This window comes from Dysidea avara, chromosome 2, assembly GCF_963678975.1.
Source record: "Dysidea avara chromosome 2, odDysAvar1.4, whole genome shotgun sequence".
Taxonomy (NCBI): domain Eukaryota; kingdom Metazoa; phylum Porifera; class Demospongiae; order Dictyoceratida; family Dysideidae; genus Dysidea; species Dysidea avara.
Window position 1 is genome coordinate 11578842 of NC_089273.1, and position 24290 is coordinate 11603131.

Consider the following 24290-nt stretch of genomic DNA (forward strand, 5'->3'; position numbering starts at 1 on the left):
TGTAGACAGATCAGCTAGAAGAAATTACCTTGTAGAGAGTTCAGTTACAAAGAAACCATCATGTAGAGAGTTCAGCTGCAAACAAATCTCCCTGTAGAGAGATCAGCTACAAACAAATCACCCTGTAGAAAGATCAGCTAGAAGAAGTCACCTTGTAGAGAGTTCAGCTACAAAGAACCATCATGTAGAGAGTTCAGCTGCAAAGAAATCACCTGTAGAGAGTTCAGCTACAAATAAATCTCCCTGTAGAGAGATCAGCTAGAAGAAGTCACCTTGTAGAGAGTTCAGCTACAAAGAAACCACCATATAGAGAGTTCAGCTGCAAACAAATCACCCTGTAGAAAAATCAGCTACAAACAAATCACCCTGTAGAAAGATCAGCTAGAAGAAGTTACCTTGTAGAGAGTTCAGCTACAAAGAAACCATCATGAAGAAAGTTCAGCTGCAAACAAATCTCCCTGTAGAGAGTTCAGTTAGAAGAAGTTACCTTGTAGAGAGTTCTGCTACAAAGAACCATCATGTAGAGAGTTCAGCTGCAAAGAAATCACCTGTAGAGAGTTCAGCTACAAATAAATCTCCCTGTAGAGAGATCAGCTAGAAGAAGTTTCCTTGTAGAGAGTTCAGCTACAAACAAATCACCCTCTTGAAAGATCAGCTAGAAGAAGTCACCTTGTAGAGAGTTCAGTTACAAAGGAACCACCACGTAGAGAGTTCAGCTACAAACTAGTGACCTTGTAGAGACATCAGTTACCTTGTAGAGAGTTCAGCTACAAAGAACCATCATGTAGAGAGTTCAGCTGCAAAGAAATCACCTGTAGAGAGTTCAGCTACAAATAAATCTCCCTGTAGAGAGATCAGCTAGAAGAAGTTTCCTTGTATAGAGTTCAGCTCAAACAAATCACCCTGTAGAAAGATCAGCTAGAAGAAGTTACCTTGTGGAGAGTTCAGCTACAAAGAAACCATCATGTAGAGAGTTCAGCTGCAAACAAATCACCTGTAGAGAGTTCAGCTACAAACAAATCTCCTTGTAGAAAGATCAGCTAGAAGAAGTTTCCTTGTATAGAGTTCAGCTCAAACAAATCACCCTGTAGAAAGATCGGCTAGAAGAAGTAACCTTGTACAGAGTTCAGCTACAAAGAAAGCATCATGTAGAGAGTTCAGCTGCAAAGAAATCACCTGTAGAGAGTTCAGCTACAAACAAATCTCCCTGTAGAGAGATCAGCCAGAATAAGTCTCCTTGTAGAGAGTTCAGCTACAAACAAATCACCCTTTAGAAAGTTTAGCTAGAAGAAGTTACCTTGTGGAGAGTTCAGCTATAAAGAAACCATCATGTAGAGAGTTCAGCTGCAAACAAATTACATGTAGAGAGTTCAGCTACAAACAAATCTCCCTGTAGAGAGATAAGCTAGAAGAAATTACCTTGTAGAGAGTTCAGTTACAAAGCAACCACCATGTAGAGAGTTCAGCTGCAAAGAAATCACCCTGTAGAAAATTCAGCCACAAACAAATTGCCCTGTAGAAAGGTCAGTTATAAGAAGTTACCTTGTAGAGAGTTCAGATACAAAGAAACCATTCTGTAAAGAACTCAGCTGCAAACAAATCTCCTGCACAGAATTCAGCTACAAACAAATCACCCTGTAGAGAGATCAGCTAAAAGAAGTTACCTTGTAGATAGTTCAGCTACAAATAAATCACCCTGTAGATAGATCAGCTAGAAGAAGTTACCTTGTAGATTGTTCAGCTACAAACATTCACCCTGCAGAGAGAGCAGCAAGAAGAAGTCACCTTGTAGAGTGTTCAGTTACAAAGAAACCACCATGGAGAGTTCTATGATAAATATATGTATTATATATATAATTTGTACATTTACACTGTGAAAAAAGAGGGATATAAGATGGTATTTCCAGTGGCTTATTGAATACAAAAAAGCTTGATATAACCTGTATTATACTAACAGTCTCATGTAAGGTTTTAGTTAATGTGTTAAACATACTGAAACCATATATGTGATGGTATAGTGTGGGTATTATATTCGATATAAGCTATTTCAGGTATTGTAGTAAATAAACTGAAACCATATATGTAATGGTATAGTATGCATTATACTAAAGTATAACATGAGTATAATACAGGGTTTATATTAAGGCTTATTTGTATTCAATAAGCCAATGGAAATACCATATTATATCCCACCTTTTTCACAGTGTTACTGATAAAATCAGAAATATTTAAAGTACATCTGCTTCACATTTTCTTCTTCTTGTAGTAAAGAAAAAAAGACAGGTTAAAAAAGTCCCAAAGCTGGCCATAGGCCGGCTTTGGGGTATACAAATACAAAAAGAATTGAAATCTAATCCAAAACAGCCAAGCTGTAAAAAAAGTGTGCGGCCCTCAAAAAGGCTATGGTGAAAAAAGATGTGAAATCCAAGGTGGCGGCCAAGAAATGGCTGTGATGGTAGGTTAATGGTAAAAATTTTAATAACGGCAATTTAGGTGAATTTTTTTGCCAAGACCAAGTGGCACAAAAATTCACTTGAATTGTCGTTATTAAAATTTTTACCATTAACCTACCATCACAGCCATTTCTTGGCCGCCACCTTGGATTTCACATCTTTTTTCACCATAGCCTTTTTGAGGGCTGCACACTTTTTTTACAGCTTGGCTGTTTTGGATTAGATATATATATGCATAAAGGAAATTCCAGATTTAATTTTCACCTTAACTTGAGCCCCAACCATCACATTATTACTATAAAAGTAGTTGATTTTTTCAGCTATGTTCAGCCTGTTACACTGCATTACAAAACAATGAAGAATGAAGATGGTGTTCAAAAATTGAAAAGGAAGGCCAAGTGATGAATTAGGCCAAGTTTTGAGCCATTGAGGTCTCAAAACTGGCTAAAATGACAGGAAATTCACAGCAGATGTACTTATTCAACACCACAGCGCTGTACAGCCACATACAGTCGTTCCCAGGCTGACCAGAGCTCCATTAAGGCCCCACACCACACGTACAGATCGCCACTGGGCTTGGGAAAAGCAGCCAGCAAAACCAGACCATTCAAGTCTAGCTGATTTTAAATGTGGAATTAGATAGTTTATTCATGTAGCTGTGTGTCCTGGTTGAAAAATCGAATCTGCTGACATGGGAGATAAGACCGGTTTTCTCAGACTGGTTCACATATGGATTCAAACATCAAACAAGTAGCCCTATTAGAGGCAGAGAGGGCAGTAAAGATGGTAAATAAACTATTGAATGACTCCAAAGATCCCAATTTAGCATTGCAGAACAATGCCACTTCCATGGTGTGGAAAGTTACCTGCACAGCTACTAATGGGAAGGCAAGTACACTCTAATTTACTAACCTCGACAGACCAGCTCAAGCCTGAATGGCCTGACTTAGAACTACTTCACAGCCAAGACTCTTCCTACAAGGCCAAACTAAAGAGACATTTGGACAAGAGGCACCGTGCCAGGAAATTGCCTCAGTTGGATGGCAATGATCCTGTGTTTGTATCAAGTGGCAGAAATTCAGAAGCTGTCCCTGGAAAAGTTATCCAACAAGCCAACAAACGGTCTTATGTTGTTGAAACACCCACTGGGGTGTCTAGAAGGAACCAGCTCACTTAAATATATATATGAACTAATGAACAGTCTAGTCTCCCTGTGGTTCCAGAACCCCTTGTTGAGCCAACTATGACATTGTCTCATAATGTTTTTACAAGAAGTCATATCATCACAAGGACCAGAATTGGCACTGTCATTAATCTCCCAATAAACTTAACTTGTAAAAGGGAAAATGTACTGTGTGGACTACATAATAGTTATACCATGGCTGCGAGGGGTTTTGCTAATATATACACCCAAAGCCCTAGGGCCAGAGGCCCGAGGGCTGCAGTTGTATGTGTCAGCAAAATCCCAAGCAGCCGTGGTATAAGTGATATATATCACTTGGGGGCTCACTCACCTAATAGGTGAAAGAACTAACAAGAACTCATCCCATTTGTTTTATACAGTAGCGTCTGAAGATTGATTGTGGTTATACTAGCGTGGGCTAATAGCTATCAAAACATTGTCCATATATTAAAACATCATTAATACGTCACTATGCTTCAACATGCAACGTTAGAAAACTTGCAATTGTGGGATAGTGTTTATATTGCAATCATTTTTGTGCTAAGTTAAGCCAACTAACTTTGCTATTGGAACAGTAAGTAAGTTATTATATTAAGTTAAGTACTTAGGACTGTAAGTTACTAACCTGTTTCAATGTAGTAGTAGTATTAGTAGTAGCAGCAGCAGTAGTAGTAGCTTTGCTGTTCCGTGGTCTGTTCAAAGGCTGATGTGCGGTGGGTAGAAATACGCATGATACGCATCCACGTTCACCCAAACAATTGTTTTGTGCCTTCATTATCCTTTAGTAACAACCAACTAGTCCATCTTAGCAAATGTACTAAGCTTAGCAACCACTACAAAAATGAGTCCCACAATACAAAGCCCTATGTCACTCAATACAATGAGTCAAAGCTCATCGATTCTTTGAACTGGCTGGGTATCAAAGTCATTGGCAAACCACTTTCCCATGATATTGCCTGGGAAATATCTTGATACTGCCTGGGCAATATGCGAGTTAAACACCAAGCGGCACCTTTGAATGCCCACACTAAAGTGGTATATATATATATATTTATTTATTTATTGATGGAGCAATAGGTATTTACGTGATTGTGTTTTCTTAATTATTGCTTGTACCGTTTGTCATCAGTTATGAATCAAACAACAAATATCATTACAGTACAAGTCCAAGACCTGGGATTAGCGTTTTTCATGATTTTTATGTGTCACATGTGTCACTATACGACAGCCTTCTGATGAAGTAGTCCACCATGCCAAAGAAACGAGACAGAAAAGCAGCAATTCGCCACCTCACAAGAAAGCTGCTAGTGAGTTGACTGCTGACACCATAGCTTCAAACAAGCAGAAGGAGGACCTTTGTGTCAAATGTGGAAAGTCAGTACAATGTGATGGTATACAATGTGAACGGTGCTCTAATTGGGAACATAGTGATTGTGCCAGCTTGTCTAAAAATCTGCATAAAGCTCTTTCTGGCTCCCCAGGTGGTGTTATGTGTTTTTGCTCTCGTTGTGAACCAAAGGTTAAACTAGCACTAAAGTTTTTGATGAAATTGAAGAAAAACATCACTTCCTTGAGAACAAGCTGCAGCAGCTTGAGGAAAGAACCTCAAAATTCCTTGAAAATGCCAGCAAAACACCTAACTACACACCATAGACAATTCACACAATATGTAACAAGCCTAGAAGGGAATGCTCAACACATTCTGTTCAATCAGATAACTAGTTATGCCTCAGCTGCTGGGGCTGTCCCAACTTCAGAATATAACACAGTTGACAGAAAATCCAATGTCATAGTATATGGAATAAAGGAAAGCTCAAACCACACAACAAGATCCAAGTGTATCAAGAACAATCTTTCAAAGGTGGTAGAAACTTTTTCTGATATTGATGACCACATTGAAGCTAATGCCATCAAAGATCTTTTTCGACTTGGGAAATACCAGAGAGACTGCCAAAGGCTAAGACCAATCTTAGTAAAATTCCTACATTCCTCTGATGCTCTAAGTATTCTATCAAAAGAAAAGAGACCTCCAGTCATCTATTATTATAAAGCCTAACATGACAAAACAGGAATGATTGACTGAACAGTGTATTGCTCAAACAACAATGGCAGTTACTACAAAATGGATACAGTCGTAAACAAATCAAAACGTGCCATAATTCCCTTATTGTTGACAATGTGGTTTTTTCCAAGGTACTTGAAAACAAGTTAGTGTTTCTGTCAACAACTACAGAAGCTAGATCTACAAATACTGCAATACCAAACCCTGCTCCTACTTTCCAACCAATGGATCTCAATTCTGTCTCAAATTGACTAGACATTGATGTGTACCTATGGAATGCTAGAAGCATTACTAAAAAATTACCCTCACTTATTAGTTTTGCGTACGTATCATCATTTAAAATTTTGTCATTACTGAAACTTGGATAAATGATCACATTTTTGAAAAAGAAATTTTACTCAACAATTTCATTATCTACTGTAAAGATTGTACTTCTCTTGGAGGTAGAGATATGCTGGCCATCGACATATTCATTCCTAGTAAAATCCTTCCAAGTCCTAACAATATTGAAGAAATTGTTGTCCAAATCACTATGTACCCGCAATCCACTTACACTGTATCTAGTATACAATCCCCCAAACAGTTATTATTATTATTATTAGTAGTAGTAGTAGTAGTAGCAGTGGAATAGCTACCATTGAGGCAACTGAGGCAGCTGCCTCGGTAAAAATACTCAACAAAAGGCTGAGCAGGCCTGAAGTTTGGCACCACAGTTTTTTTTTCTACTCAAACGTTACTAGACAGCACTGATTACTGTACTACACATTATAGAATCTATGCTGTAGTACTAAGCAGGGCTGGAGCCCATGGTGACACGGTGCTGGACCGCTTTTTAGTTACGTACTTGTGAAAAGATTGAGATACTCTAATAGAGCAGTCATCGCAATATACTCTAATAGAGCATTCAGTACAGATTATAGCCACTGCTTTGATTACACTTGTTAATCGTCACTTTTCAAAAGTTCCAATGAGTCAACTGTATGGCATTGTATTGGACTAATTGATCATGCATTAGCAGTTACAATAGCCTCCACATACCATTTCAAAGCATATATTTTCAAAATTTTCTTTGAGGGAGCATGCTCCCAGTCTCCCTAGCTTGACATGCTTAACCACATGTAGTTGAGCATTACATGAAAGAGATAATCTCTGACCTAAATATCACAACAGATCAATAAATTATATAGTGTGCATGACCATGATCTCCGTTGCAGTCCATGGGATGGCTTGACTATACTGTCTCTAGAATAAGTCGGTATTTAGTGTTGAGTATTCAATTAAACTAGTCTAATAATTGAAGTAAGGTCTGTACATTAACTAAGCTGGAACATTACTTAATATGACATGTAGTAAAACACTCACAGTCTTCTGAAACAGTTTCTTCCATCTAACCAAGCAGACCTTCAGTGCTGGTCACTGTAAAGTGTTAATAACAATAACGAGTAGTCAACTTGCAAATGCTGTACCACCTGTACTTGAAAGTATTTGTGAATCAGTGGAGTCAGAAGCAGACTCTCTCAATTAGCTAGGTCAATGTATAAACTTTGCCTCGATAAAATAATTTTCCTGGTTACGCCAATGACCAGCACTGAAGGTCTGACAGCAACATGTGCTGCAGCATTTGGATTACCTACACGAAAATAAAATACTTTAGGTTTAAGGAAGAAAATCCATCCCTCCTGGAGGAAGACTGAATGTGGCCCCGACTAGACATTGGGTGACCTGTAGTTCGAATCCTGGGGCTGGAGGGATTTTTTCCTTACTTTGGCCCCTTTTTTGTTACACCTTATCAGTCAGTAGGTCAAGTCATTAAGTCTAAGTCCTGAATTAGGTTAGGTAATCCTAAGGCTGCAGCACATGTTACTGTCAGACCTTCAGCCAGCGGCGGAGGAAGTAGTTGATATGAGGGGGGGGGATCCGCTGGGCTGACCCAGACTTATTTCTATAGTTTGGTAAGGTGAGACCAAAAAAAAAGGGGAAAAAAAAAAAAAAAAAAAGGTCACAACCAACTGACAAAAGTTTTCCACCTCACCAGCTACCATTTCTAGCTGATAAACTACATAAAAATCCTTACATAGCTCGCTACACACTGACTACTTTATTAGAGTGACTGCTCTATTAGAGTGTCTCGATCTTTATCACGGTTTTCAACCCTACTTCAAGAAAGATAATTTCGGTGTGATATCATTCTGAGGGGGGGCTAAGCCCCGCCACCTATGCCTTCAGCGCTGGTCACTGTAAAGTGCTAATAATAATAATAATAATAGTCTGAAAAGAGGAAAATATCATGCCAGTGAGGGAATTAGTCTGCCAAATTGTGAGTTAATCAGGTTACTTGAGGCTGCGAGTGGTTATAAATATCTTGGTGTACTTGAGAGTGGTGACATCCTTCACAATGAGATAAAAGTAAAGATTAGGCAAGAATACCTCAGACGTCTGCGATTGATATTAAAGTCATAATTGAACAGCCAAAATAAGATAAGTGCTATCAATGCTTACTGTCTGCCTGTTATTAGATATGCAGCTGGAATTGTTAAATGGAATCTGAATGATTTGAGAGCCATGGACAGAAAAACTAGGAAACTATTAACGATCAATAGAGGACTTCACCCTAAAAGTGATGTGGATCGTCTCTATCTCCCCAGAAAGAAAGGAGGAAGGGGATTGAAGTCAGTTGAAGATGTGGTGCGTGAAGAAAAGTGCTCTCTTTTTCACTATCTTGCTAAGAGTAAGGAGTCTCTACTGAAAGTTGTTCATGATTCTGAGGCATCTCGAGGTGTAAACAGGCAGAGCAGTTAACTTGTCATTCACAGAAAGCTCTTCATGGCTATTTTGTTAGATCACGGGATGAGAATGTTGATGAGTTGGCCAGCTCATATTGGCCTACCAAAGGTGACTTGACTTTTGAATCAGAAGGTTTCCTTATAGCTGCACAGGATCAAGCTCTTAATACCAGAGCAGTTCGGCAAGTTTACTCTGGCTCTGCCAATGCTCAGTGTCGTTTATGCAACACCCAGGCAGAAACTGTAGAACATTTGATCTCTGGCTGTAGCCAATTAGATGGTACGAAGTACAAACTCAGACATGATAATGTTGCAAGATATATTCATTGGTGTTTATGTGGCAAGCACAGTTTTGAAAGAGTCAGCAATTGGTGGAAGCACTGCCCTGATAGTGTTATAGAAAATGACAGCGTTGAAATTTTATGGGACTTCAATATATTTGTTGACCATTTCATATCTGCAAGGAAGCCTGATATTGTTGTAATAAACAATGAAGCTGCCACCATTAGTTTGATTGATGTAGCTGTACCTGCAGACAAACACATTTCCGCTAAAGAAGAAGAGAAACTCATGAAGTATCAAGATCTACGAATCGAATTGGAGAGATTATGGAAGAAGAAAACAACAATGATCCCCATAGTAATAAGCTCACTAAATGTTTATCTCCTGCAAAAGACTGCGTTGTTAGGAACAGCTACCACTCTGTGGAAGGTTCTGCAGCTCTCAGGATGCGGGTAGCATCCTGAGCTGAGACATTTCAAACACCAGTTCATGTACATTGCATGTTCCTGTGATATATTCAATAATAATAACACTAACTCCAGTGTTGAGGTAGTACCATTAGTTTTTGGTGCTCTGGGTGCTCTACATGAGAAGACAGTCAAAAATTTTGAACTGCTCCTGTTAACAGAAGTTAGTGTTCACCAATTACAGAAGGCAATGCTGCTTAAGACTGATATAATGCTTAGGAAACATCTCTCACTCTAAAGTTCGAGTTGAACTCGAGTGACATTGATTTGAATCTCCTGTGTGTATGCTTTAAAGTATATATATGGTGTTAATAATAAAATAAAACATTAATTTGTATCCCTTTCTTCAGATGTGGTTCACTAGTCATAATTAAGGAAAACTTAGGAATTTTAGTTTGATTAGGAATCATTGAAAAAAGTAGGGAGGTCGCCTACACTTGCAGATATACACCTGTACTAGTGAATATTTAATCCCTAATTCAGTCTATATACCAAGACCAAAACTGAATTGTGACAGAAATTTGGATAATCACCCATATGGGTGCACATGAAATAATTAGAATTTTCATGTTTAGTGGGTTGCTAATAAGCAGTTTTACAAAAAAAATTAAGAGTTTTCTTGTAATTTAAGGTATTGAGAATGGCCTACAACCATTAACAAGTAGATTTGTACAATAAAGTTTGTGATTTGATCATTAAATATTTTAGGTGCCAAATGCACCCATATGGGTGATTTTCCAAAATTCAGTCACAATTATGGATTAAATGTTCACTAGTATATTTGCAGGTGTGGATGACAATCTCTACTTTTTCTAAGATCCTTAATTAAATTTAAAATTCCTAATTAAATTTAAAATTCCTAATTTACGACTGAATTTTGGAAAATCACCCATATGGTTGTGCATGAAATAATTAGAATTTTCATGTTTAGTGTGTTGCTAATAAGAGTAGGGAACAAATTTAAAACTATTTCAAGAATTTTCTTGTAATTTAAGGTATTGAGAATGGCTTAAAACCATCAACAAGCAGATGTGCACTATATTGTTTGTGATTTGATCATTACATATTTTAGGTGTCAAATGTACCCATATGGGTGATTTTCCAAAATTCGGTCGCATTTTTCCTTAAACTTGCAATAATAAATATTGTTTGTGTGTATAGTGTAGTGTAGTGTGTGTGCGCTTGTCATGCTTTAGGTACATTTTAACACAAGCATGCATTGATGAATGCATGCAATGAAACAAATGAAATGAAGCATGATACTGTCAGTTGTGTATATACACTGGTGGATACTGGTAGGACACAGGCCCAACTAATCAGTTCTAGTGCCCTACCAACTCAGGTATACTCACCGTACATAGTTAGCTATAGCTAAATTGTGCTATACGAGGTGCAATATATGAAGCCTCCTACAGCTACATAACTAATACTAATTATTATGCAACCAAAATGTTCGTACAGTTAGTGCCCTACTAGAGATGACAAATTTTAGCTGCAAAATGCCACCAAATTGAATTTCTGCATGTAATTTTTAAAAATTTACCTGGGGGGGCATGCCTTCAGACCCCTCTAGCTGCAACATGCTGATTTCTGCAGCTTGTATGCATACAATGGTGCCCAACCAATCCTTCTGGGCTAGCTACACCACTGGTTGTGTGTGTTCTCAACACTATTAATGCTGTATAATGTCTGCGTTATTCCAATTAGTACCCAATGTCTGCGTTATTCCATATGAAATGTTTGGTAAAGTGTATTTATATAGCTTGGAATGTATCCCTTTGTATAAAAGGTACAAGTACGCAGTACAATTCAGACATACCTACAAGTTTCTGGTATATCCATTGTGTTGGTACCACTATATACTCCACAAAGTCTCTGTGTATTTTTTGGCTAGATAAATACAGTATCGTGGACAGGCTAAGGCTAGCTATAAGTATGGTCGTACTATATTAAGTAATGTATAGCCCTAAAATTTATTGTAGATAGCATAAGCAATTGATTATCATCCAGGTTGTATGCCAACATACGGGATTCTCGTTTAGAATAAGATATGCACGAAATTTTTAAACCCAGCAATAGGCAATTTAATACTCTAAGTGTCCACAACGTACCAGTTCCCCAGGTACTGGCATTCTTCAGTAGCATCCAGCCAAAGATAGTGGTGTATGGCATCAATGAATGTCAACATCACTTATCGTCCACTTGTTAACTTGCGTACATAAATTATCATCCAGTTTGAGGTAGTTTATTTGGCATTCCCACACAATTCAAAACTAAATCTTGCCAATAGTACAAAATAGTCTACCAGTACTAATTGTAATTCGAACAAAATTTCAAGTAATTCTTATGCGCGATTTTCAAAATACAGTTAAATTAATTTCTAATAAAACATACACTTCAGTATTTTAATGCTTTAAACACATTTTAAAACAAATTACACATCACTAACATTTCATCAGAGATGTTACAAAGGTCAGCACAGTAATCCTGGTGCCACTGAGAGGAGCCATAACTACCTTGCTTCCTGCCATACGGCAATGTAACCAATGCCGCACAAGCTCTTTGTCCTTAAATAATAACCAACAACCTCTATTCTCTGTGTATGGGATTCTTATCCACTATGTATGCCTTGCTCCTGAGCAGTGTAACATATCTTCAAGACTCAACTGCATACGACAAGCCTCCAACCTCTAAAACCAAGCGTACTGTAGTTGATGGTGACTGAAAGAGTGTATTTCATTTTACAAACACTCCCTTGCTTTTGTAATCAATTCTCCTTCTGTTTAGATAGCCTTATAAGACTTTACTTTGATTTTTTCACCTATCTAAGCTATTTCCTCCCATGTATCTCCATGCTTATCACTTCCAACTGTTACAGAGGGTCCTTCTGTCTTCTTTGCCTACATAAATGATCAGAAGCAGCTGTCTCTCTACAGCAACTAATCTATATATCATGGCTAAAACTACCTTCAACAGTACAAAGGACATGAATTCCAAGTCCTATCAGTGGTAACTTCCTCATAAACAGACGCGTATATGTGTAAACAAACATTATTCCACAGGGAAGGGTGATTATTCCGGCAGAGTCAATCACGTAGAGCATTTCAGTCTCTTCTTACATTAAATGTCGTGTGTAAGGGTCAGTGTGCCCTGAGTGTACGCTACAACAACAGAAACAACATGCACTGGCGTAGCTACCATTGAGGCAACCGAGGCAGCTGCCTTGGTAAAAATGCTCAACAACAGCCTGAGTTTTGGCACCACGGATTTTCTACTCAAACATTACTAGACAGCACTGATTACTGTATTACACATTATAGAATCTATGGCTGTAGTACTAAGCAGGGGTGGAGCCGGCCATGGTGACACAGTGCTGGACCCGCACTTTTCAGCTACTTGTAAAAAGATCAAGATAGATATCATAATATACTCTAATAGAGGATTCAGTACAGATTATAGCCACTGTTTTGATTATACTTGTTAATTGTCTTTACATTACTTTTCAAAAGTTCCAATGAGTTAACTGCATGGCATTGAACTAATTGAACATACATCAACAGTCACAATAAAAAATAGCCTCTACATGCTATTTCAAGGCATACATTTTCAAAATAATTATTTTCCTTGAGGGGGCATGCTCCCAGTCTCCCTAACTCGACATGTTTAGCACATACAGTTGAGCATCACATGAAAGAGATAATCCCTGACTTAAATATCACAGCAAATTAACATAAGTATAGTGTGCATTGCCATGATCTTCATTGCAGTCCATGGGATGGCCTGACTACTCTAAATATATCCAGAATAAGTCAGTATTTTGTGTTGAGTATACAATTAAAGTAGTTTAATAATTGAAGCAGGGTCTGTAGCATTAACTAAGCTGGAGCATTACTTATGACATGTAATAAAACACTCAGAGTCTTCTGAAATAGTTTCTTCCATTTAACCAAGCAGATCTTCAGTGCTGGTCACTGTAAAGTGATAATAACAATAACAAGTAGTCAACCTGCAAATGCTGTAGCTACCACCCATACTTGGAAAGTATTTGTGAATCAGCCGGTTGAGTCAGAAGCAAACCCTCTCAATTAGCTAGGTCAATGTATAAATTTTTCCTTTGTAAAAAAATTTTCCTGGCTACACCACTGACATGGATAAAGTTCAGTATGCTACTAATACCATTTTCATGCCAAGAATAAATAGACTAGCGCTTACAAAATAGGTCATAAACAAACCTGTCATCATTCACCAATAATACAACATGACAGAAGTTGATTTAAACTGCTAGAACAGCAAAACAAGGCAGCACAAGGCAGCTTAGTGTAGCAAAATTCCATTTTTGAATCCGGATTCTATACAACAATAATAGATGTCGATTTGGCCGATAATAGACATCGGTCGATAATTGATTGCTTACGCTACTAACCATTAGGTTTGTAATTATTGCAAGTATTTCAATAGTTTACATTTGTGGTAGTTTGGTAGTCTTGTGGTGTCTAGACCATAACTTGTTTATGAGGAATTTTGGGCAATTTAGGGTGGCAAGTTTGTATGTGCTACTGACTGTGTTTGCTGCCCAAACGTAGTCATGACCTGCATGTGACTGTGGTCAAGGCCATCATCAAAAACCACAATAGCATTTTGATCATTTAACCAACATAGTTCAGAAAATACCAAAAATGCATGCATAGACAAAATGCTGTAGCTATTGAACGGTACTTCCTATGGCTACACAGTTTATGCTATTGTACTTGTGATGTGATAAGGATTAAATTAATACATAGGGTACGTTACTCTCATGCTAACTGTAAGGGCAAAACTACTCATGTAAGCATCCTTTCAGTAAACAAGCACACAAACCATTTATAAAATGACCTATAACTTGATGGTAATTGCTTGTATCAACTTGCAACAAATGTCGTATACTTCTTCGTTACATTCTCCGTCACACCATATTCTAAACATTTGGCATGAAAATGGACATAATATGGAGCATCCTTCAACACTTCAAAACAAGTAAGCCTTTGTAGTGACATTGTTCATTTATTTAAACTTCTCAAAGCTTATTTTCTACAAATTTTTAGTTTCTGGCTGAAGGAGTCAAGCTTCCCCATTTAAAGCTGCCATGTATACTTGTAATGCATAAACATGATTTTCCAAAGTTTTTCATGGGTTTAAGGATTAAAAAGCATTTTAGAAATGCAAAAAGATAAACTATCAATAGTTGTAATCTTTTGGAGGAATACGTATCCTGGATGCATACACATATAAATGACTGTAATAATTATTATGATGATATAATGATATGCAATGTACAGTATACAACAGATTTTTTACATTTTTAGTTGGCTAAGAAGGATACTACAAAGGTAGCAGGTTACAATACCTTGCAAGCTTGGGTAACATATCTTCGCATTTCTAGCTGTTAAACACAGTACATATTTAAGTAGGGATTGTAAAATTTTCTGATCACAATCTACATGAAAGTTTGATTCACCATGATACTGTACAGACAAATTATTACAATGATAAAAAGAAATGCTCATTTTGTCTGCCAAATTAACATTATTTAATAAAATTTAATATTATGTGAATGACTAAGTACTCATAGCTTGTAAGCCGCTATAAGGACACCACCTGTTTTGATTTGCATTTAGTATACCTTTTGGCAGTAAATCATGGCTAAAGGAAGTTTTGAGTTAGCGAAAACTTTAAATGTACCTTTGTGAGAATGTTTTATGAGAATGAGTACTGAGGTGTTTTTGGATGCTACATGCCATTTCCCCTTTAAGCAAAACAGTTGTAATTGTGTAGAATGTAGAAGCAGTATGATAGCCATACACGATGATTTAGTTCCACTACATCCATATTGTGTTGGCTTGATAAACAGTGTAATAATAACTGTCAATAATGTTAGTAGCTATGGTAACTATTTCAGTTGTTTACAGTTGTGGTGGTCTGGTAGTCTCCTGGTGTAAAACCACAATGAAATTTTGGGTGGCAAGTTTGTATGTTCCACCAAACTTTGTTTACTGCCCAAACTTGCATGTGACTGTGTGCATGTGACTGTGTGCATGTGACTGTGTGCATGCGACTGTGTGCATGTGATTGTGTGCATGTGACTGTGTGCATGTGACTGTGTACATGTGGTCATAATCAACATTAGCCACAATAATATTTTTTCCTTCAAATTATCAACATTTGTAATATATATATTTTACAATAGAGTAGTTCCAAGAACTTTGTGTAAATACCTGTACCTACAATAAAAAATATGAACAGATTTGTTTCATGTTTCATCAAGGGCAGGTACATGCCCCCTCCCCTTCTCCAAAATTGCCTTGAAACTTGCAGCAGATGCAGCAGCATAAATTCACAACAACATAAATGCACAATTAGACTAGTAAGTGCAAATACATAGGAAGGAGAGGCTACTGACATACTTGACAGGTGACTGACTTACATATTCAAATACACAACATACGGTATTTTGCCAACATTACTTGGTATGCAGTGTTTTTGGGGACACTCCCACTTGTGACACACGAGTTTCATTAATTGCAAAATATTGTGTCTGACCAAGAAAATAATTATCCTTTTGAATACTTATTTTACACTTTGTAAGTGCTTCATTATACAACTCCCATGAATACATGTGCAATTCACAGTATTTATCAGCCAGTAATTGTGAAATTTCTTCCTCTTGCTTACATGATGATAGTCATACATAATTATTTAATTGTATCAGTTCTACTACATCCACATAGAGTTGGCTTGATAAAAATGTAATATTAACTGTTGCTAATGTTAGTAGCTATGGTAAACTATTTCAATTGTTTACACTTGTGGCGGTCTGGCAGTCTCCTTGTATCCAAACCATGTTGAAATTTGGGAAAGTTTGTACATATGTGCAACTAAACTTTGTTTACTGCCCAAACTTACTCATGACTTGCATGTGACTGTGTGCATTTGGTCATGATCAACATTAGCCATAATAATATTTTTTTCAATAAAAATGATCAATTATCTAAATTTTTACACCAAAGAACCTTGTGTAAATATATACACTCGTACTTAAAATAGAATTTATGAACAAAATGGTTTCCAACAAGGGTGGTGGAATGGGGGGTAGGAGACATGTCAAAAAGTAGAGCATTCCCCACTCCAAAATTGGCTTGAAATTTCTACAACAGTTGCAGCAGCATAGATAAGCAGCACCAATACATAACAAAGGGAGGCTACTAATGTACTGAACAGCTGACTGACTTACATACGCAGAAACACAACATCGACTTTTAGTGGATCACGTGTGACATCTAACAAGAGCCCACAATCGATTTCTTTCTTTTTGCATCACAGTTGAAGGTCACATAAGAAATTGGTTTTATTAGATGTGACCAGTCAGTTGGGTGTTGTTTCCGAGGATAATCTATTGTTGATGATGTACAGTACAAACTGGTGACAACTTAAATGTTTGTTGCATTTTGCGTGTGCAAAAAAAAAAAATTGCTTGCAAGCACAAAAAAAACAAAAAAACAAGTGTGCACGCAAGTGCATGTAAATGCGCTTGTCACAGGGGCGGTGGAGCAGGCCAAAGAGTAAGGGGGCCAGGCCAGCTGTAAGTTGAAGACAAAAAAAGGTCACAGCCTGCTGACACTAGCTGCTCTCCACCAATTATATCTCCTTATTTATAACTACACGTACGTAGCTAAGTACTGTGACTGCTCTACTAGAGTATCCAGATCCTGATTGTTCTATTAGAGTATCTCGATCTTTTCTTGCAAACAGTGTCCCATAAAAGTGGGGGTGGGGGGCATGGCCCCCTGGCCCCCCATCTTCACCGCCTATGGCTTGCCATGTATCAAACTAGTTACAACGAGCTACTATGCCATGAGGCACATTGTGAGCATTTAAAGACCTGTACTTGAGCTATATATCCCATTTTCAGTGTATATAGTTGGCGAATTAGTGGCAGTTTATTAATTGTACCATAGATAATCTATTCTACGTACCCGGGATTGGCGTCCAAGCCAATCAACTCCAATCAACACCTGCACTCGTGTTGTAAAGTAATAATCGGAATTTTGTTACATGTCCGTATTTGTATCAGAAATGGTGACGATCACTACAGTCCGTGTCTCTAAAAAAACAACTCTATATGCTTCAACGCTGTCGATGACACTCACAAGGGAGGGGACCGGGCAGTTACGTCATTCTCACGGGTGGTTACACCACTTCTGTTTTCTGTGCAAGCTTCTTCATACACGACAGAACTGAACCTCTTTAGCTATATGATATAGCTATACGGTCGTTTCTGTCCCGGGCTGCAGCCATAGATAACAGCTATGCGTATTCTTCATACTATTATTACATGAGCAGGTGGCCAGCCAGACAGCTTTTAGCTGCACATATCACCCCTATTGGCTAGGATTGTTTTTAACTTCATGCTATACTGTGTGTGTTCACTGTTTCATGAATTACCTTGTTTAGAAGCCATCTCAGTGAAACAGGATGAAGATTTGTTAGGTAAGAGTGTACAAATGGCCGTCACTGCCAGGCTGCATAAGGAAGTCGACAGAAGTTGTTGATATGATGTGGCAAAAATGAAAATGTTGTGTACAATTTTGTTCAGTAAGAAGTTGAAAGATGTGCTATAACAAGTGTATGGTTGTCTGAAGTCTCTACGCTGAAATAATTTGTGAGATCTGTACGCGAATTTGGATGAAGATGTGTATAGCTAATCACAGATAGTATATTCTACTATCTATGAGCTAATTCTGTTGACCAATTGTATCTGCCAACTTTGAACAGCCTCACAAAGATTGTGAAAAAATTCTTAACTCTGAGGGGTTTCACAAGAGCATGGACATGATGGAGAAATTATTTTCCAAGCACTGCAGCAAGAAAGCTCATATCAAGACTTACAAACCATGACTACCACATACTCCAGGCAGCAATGTAATTAGCTATTCAGTTTAATTTTGTATACTGATCTGTAGCTACTGTCCTGTAAACTATAAATAAATAAATAAAAAAAAATCAGTGATGTATACTGTAATCCACAAATACAATAAAAACACAGTTGTAATTCTGAAATAAGACAATGACAGAGAAAAGTAGGCTAGAAACTGGTAATAGAAACAACATCTTTAGGAACTTGGGAAGAAGCTTCTTTGGATATTTTCATAGTTCTTGAAATCGCACTGGCAAAGCTTTATAATTATTCCCCTGTCTTTGTTTCATTACTAGTTACCTAAAAGGTCAATATAATGAACAAGTAATTACAACTATGGAACAATTTCACCTAAGGATTTCACACAGTTCTCAGCCTTCAACAGCCTGCCAATACTGAGTCATGAATGTATCATGGACTCAATTACACCAAAACACATAGAAATGAATGAATATAAGTACAAGAGCTCACTTATCATCCCACAACTAAGGTCAATAGCACAAACGCAACTTCTACATTCATTCCGAGATATCTCAGAAGTGTGGTACTGCTCAGGCCCAGAAAATAGCCTCATGGATGTAAAATCCTATGGAGAACGTTGTGACTACCTCTTCATGAATAAATTATAATCGTAGGTTGTGTTAAGTTTCCACACCTGTCACCATAGCGCAAAAACAGTGTAATAACGGTTTAAACCAAACACAACATCACGCTAGCCTCTATCATGGACTCAGACCCGAGGTACGTAGAATATACTATCTATGATTGTACTGACTGAAAACTGCCGAGACTCTACATCAGGCCTGTCAAGTCACACGCACTCAGCCTTTTTCTCACTCTCACATGCACAGTCGTCAATCTCACGCAATTCGAAAGTCTCCTCAGCAGTTGGTGCTAGCCATGAAACCTTTAAAGTGTGCATTATGTAGAGTAATAGGTACTGGTGTCACGTGATCTGTAGATTCAAATGGATGTTACCGCCATGTAGCACGAAGTAATGAGCAGGAACAGAACCAGAAACTATTAGACAGGAGACTTCATAGTTTTGGGTGACCCCAAAATGTCATTATTTTATACCAACAGTTTTCTGATAGTTGTCTGAAGCATAGATTATATACTGTGTTTTTCAGGTTTCTGGCAAAATTCAAAGCATTAACGTGATCAAACACGTGATCCGTGCTTCGAACTAGCAAGGCTTACATAGCTTGCAGCATTCTAGCAATACTTGAACGTGTACAATGATCGGCAAAAGGTGCTAATATTCACTTTAAATGCCTTGCAAGTTCGAGATATTTGAAATACAGATCACGTGTTTGATCACGTTTATGGTTTGATTTTCGCAAGAAACCTGAAAAACACGGTATAATCTATGTCTGAAGTCAAGATTAGTTGCACGTGATCCGGCAGCATGGGACGGTGAAACGATTGTTGACAGAAATTGAATCTGCATTGAAAGGTTCAGAGATGCCTATGGATATATAATTGTACAAGGATTGTATGCAGTTCTCATTGAATGGTAGTGCACGTGAGACCAGACAGAGAGTACAGCTAGTTCACTAGTTCAGATATATACCACACCCAGACTATATCATTCTGCAATATAACCGCACATAGCTGTAGCTAGTTTGAGAATAGCTAGCCACAGTACAGTGTTAATGTATTGGTTAACAATTTTGCTATAACTAGCATATGCTGATACAATGACATGGAATCCTAGGCTGCTGGTTATAAATTTGATAGTTGGTTGCACGATGCGGCTCCATCATGGTCATAGCTTGGAAGAATCTCACTCATTCTGGATTGTTCAACTTGACAGCCCTGCTATATATAACGTACGGAAGTATCTACATATACGTACCTTAATCCATTTCAGCTTTAATGCTATTTTTCTGTCTTCACCAGGTTAACTAAGAGTTTCATCGTAATTGAGACTCAACCTTTTTCCTGTGCTCCAGAGGAAGAAACATTTTGTTTCAGTGTGACCAAAAAGCTGCACAGATCATGCTACACCTGAAACTGACCAATAAAATCAAACCACTGATGCTTTGAGTTGATGATAGACAACTTGAACAATGTTGAGAATGATTATTGTGGTATTTGAAGAATCCTACAAACCGCTGCAACAAAAAATCACACACCTAATTTTAAAAAGAGGTGTCGTTTCCTACCAGAAGAAAGTGACAAACCTGGCTGCCATAATAGTATTATTCAAGTTACACGTAGCCTAACACATGACACTAGTTAGGTATTTGATTGGAGGATATTAATTTTTTGCAGTGCGGATCCTAGCTACCTATTTTTTCCATGTTCACTTTTGATTGTGGGATGTAACAGCATTATACACAAATGTTATAACAATCAGTGTACCAATGTAAATTTAACCATGTGGTTTGTCAACTAAACTTTACTATAGTAGACCTGAAAATACACACTAAAATTGCAAAAAAATATGTTAATTCAACATCCTAAGTAAACAGTTATAATTATTGATTCCCCTAGTTATTATTACTGATTTAGTTTAAATGTCTACCCCAGTTACAACCACCTTTACATGATCATTTTAACCAAATTTCTGTAGTTTAAATTTACCCATGGAGGTTGAATTTATCCATTTGAATTTACTGTGCAGTGACTGGATGGGGGAGATTCTGTAACACCAGTGTTGGGAGTAACGCGTTACTTATGTTACTTTTGGGGTAACTAAGTAATATAACAAAATACACTATAAAAACAGGTAATATAACTCAAGGTTCTTTACTTACAAATGTAACGCGTTACCTAAGTAATATAGTTACTGTAACGAATATAATATTACGTAATATTATTACTACAAGTAACAAAGTTACTAATCTCGTTAGTAATCCACTGAGTAACGCCTAGCCACAACGAAGTATTAAAGCCTACTGAATGAAGCTTATTCACCAGCTTCTTACTTATAACCAAGATTTGCACATTGCCCAACAACAAAATCATGTCACATGATAATGTGGTAGTTTCACACATGACAGCTTAAGGCTGTGGACACAAAGTAATATAATATGTAATATTATTATAGTTACTTTATTTTATGGGTAATATGTAACTTTAACTAAATAGTTCAGTTGCAAGTAATATGTAATATGTAACTAGTTACTTTTACAAAGTAACTTGCCCAACAATGTGTAACACGGACTTTTGGGAGTGGCGGGAGATCTGGGATTCTGAAAGGCTTTCCCATCAACTTGTTACAAATTAGCTACACAGTATCTTAATAGCTTCCTGGCATATTGGCATGTCGAGGGTATCCAGTAGATTTGTCGCAATGCTGTCACAGTGATGTTCACACCTCCATGATGGAGTTTGGTGTGGGTGTCCATGAAATTTAAGTGAGGGAGTGAACAATTGGTCAGCAAGAGAACTGGAAAATTGGCAAGTTCTGATGTGGGAGTATTATGAATTCGTCCCCCACAATGGATTAGCTGGTTGTCGTCAAGGAAAAGCAAAGTTGTCTATCCAATGGCGGACACTTGGACTGTTATTTGAGTAAATATGTCAGTTCCTCATGGTAAACCAAACCCTGTAGCTATGCACTTAATTAGATAGTTAATTCTGTACTTGACAAGGGTCCAGATACTTTATGCTGTGGCTCGCGGAGGTTATGAACAAATCTAGGTATGTAAACAGTCCATGTTGCTTCAACCATTGGTGAGCTACAGCACACTAAATACTTAAAACTGGCATTATTGATACTTTTAAATTGGTGATAAAAGGCTGGTTTTCCCACACTAGGTCACACATTACACTGTGGTAACTATAATGTATAGTTGTACACACTTGCATGAATGTATTGCATTATTTATTTATAGGAACATTAGCTATATGTCTGAGAAATTCCAGACCACAGTGTACTGTACTCTTGAAGGACATCAAGTTTAGGGGTGTATATAGTATCTAATCAAAAACAGCCAAGCTGTAAAAAAAGGTGCGGCCCCCAAAAAGGCCATGGTGAAAAAAGATGTGAAATCCAAGGTGGCGGCCAAGAAATGGCTGTGATGGTAGGTTAATGGTTACATTTTAATAACGACAATTCAGGTGAATTTGGTGCCAAGACCAAGCGGCACAAAATTCACCTGAATTGTCGTTATTAAAATGTAACCATTAACCTACCATCACAGCCATTTCTTGGCCGCCACCTTGGATTTCACATCTTTTTTCACCATGGCCTTTTTGGGGGCCGCACCTTTTTTTACAGCTTGGCTGTTTTTGATTAGATATCACTTCTTTTTGTATTTGTATACTGCAAAGCCGGCCTATGGCTGGCTTTGGGGCTTTTTTAACCCATGTGTTTTTTTCTTTACCACAGGAAGAAGAAAAGAACTTAAAGAAGGTTTTTAATGCTTCAATTGTTTTTGATTTTATTAGTAATTATACAAATTATATACATATGTTTATTACATGCCCATTATTCCCCACAGGATATTTTTTGCAGTTGATCTCTCTACTGGGTGACTTGAAATGTAGCTGAACTATATACAGGATGGTTTCTTTGTAGCTGAACTCTCTACAAGGTGACCTCTTCTAGCTGGTGTCTCTACAGGGTGATTTGTTTCTAGCTGAACTCTCTAGAGGTGATTTGTTTGCAGCTAAACTCTCTACATGGTGGTTTGTTTGTAGCAGAACTCTCTACATGATGGTTTCTTTGTAGCTGAACTCTCCATAAGGTGACTTCGTCTAGCTGAACTCTCTACAGGGTGATTTTTTTGTAGCTGAACTCTCGACAGGGTGATTTGTTTGCAGCTGAACTCTCTACATGATGGTTCCTTTGTAGCTGAACTCTCTACAAGGTGACTTTGTCCAGCTGATCTCTCTAAGGGGTGATTTGTTTCTAGCTGAACTCTCTGCAGGTGATTTGTTTGCAGCTAAACTCTCTACATGGTGGTTTCTTTGTAGCTGAACTCCCTACATGATGGTTTCTTTGTAGCTGAACTCTCTACAAGGTAACTTCTTCTCTACAGGGTGATTTGTTGTAGTTGAATTCTCTACAAGGTGGTTTGTTTGAGGCTGAACTCTCTACATGGCGGTTTCTTTGTAGCTGAACTCTCTACAGAGTGATTTGTTTGCAGCTGAACTCTCTACATAATGGTTTCTTTGTAACTGAACACTCTACAAGGTGACTTCTTCTAGCTGATCTTTCTACAGGGTGAATTGTTGTAGCTGAACTATCTACAAGGTAACTTCTTCTAGCTGATCTCTCTACAGGGTGATTTGTTTGTAACTGAACTCTCTGCATGATGGTTTCTTTGTAGCTGAACTCTCTACAAGGTGCCTTCTTCTAGCTGATCCCTCTACAGGGGGATTTACTTGTAGCTGAACTCTCTACAAGTGATTTATTTGCAGCTGAACTCTTTATGTGGTGGTTTCTTTGTAGCTGAACTCTCTACAAGGTGACCTCTTCTAGCTGATCTCTCTACAGGGTGATTTGTTTCTAGCTGAACTCTCTACAGGTGATTTTTTGCAGCTAAACACTCTACATGGTGGTTTCTTTGTAGCTGAACTCTGTACATGATGGTTTCTTTGTAGCTGAACTCTTTACAAGGTGACTTCTTCTAGCTGAACTCTCTATGGGGTAATTTCTTTGTAGCTGAACTCTCTATATGATGGTTTCTTTGTAACTGAACTCTCTACAAGGTAACTTCTTCTAGCTGATCTTTCTACTGGGTGATTTGTTTGCAGCTGAAATCTCTACATGGTGGTTTCTTTGTTGCTGAACTCTCTACAAGGTGAATTCTTCTACCTGATCTCTCTACAGGGTAATTTGCTTGTAGCTGAACTCCTTACTTTGTGTCTAGTTTGTAGCTGATCTCTCTACAGGGTGATTTGTTTGTAGCTGATCTCTATACAAGTTGATTTGTGTGTAGCTGATCTCTCTGCAGGGTGATTTGTTTGTAGTCGATCTCTCTACAAGGTAATTTGTTTGTAGCTGAGCTATCTATATGGTGATTTGTATGTAGCTGATCTCTCTGCAGATTGATTTGTTTTAGCTGAACTCTCTACAGGGTGATTTGTTTCTAGCTTATCTCTCTACAGGTTGATTTGTGTGTAACTGATCTCTCTACAACTGATTTGTTTGT

General features: G+C 37.8%; 1 protein-coding gene across 1 annotated transcript; it reads left to right on the forward strand.

The window, feature by feature from the left end:
• The first annotated feature begins 8260 nt into the window (after positions 1-8260).
• Positions 8261-9219, forward strand: LOC136247810 (uncharacterized). The gene is made up of 2 exons (XM_066039634.1): positions 8261-8484; positions 8538-9219. Exons 1-2 carry the CDS (start codon positions 8261-8263, stop codon positions 9217-9219), a joined length of 906 nt encoding a protein of 301 aa, XP_065895706.1.
• Positions 9220-24290: the final 15071 nt, after the last annotated feature.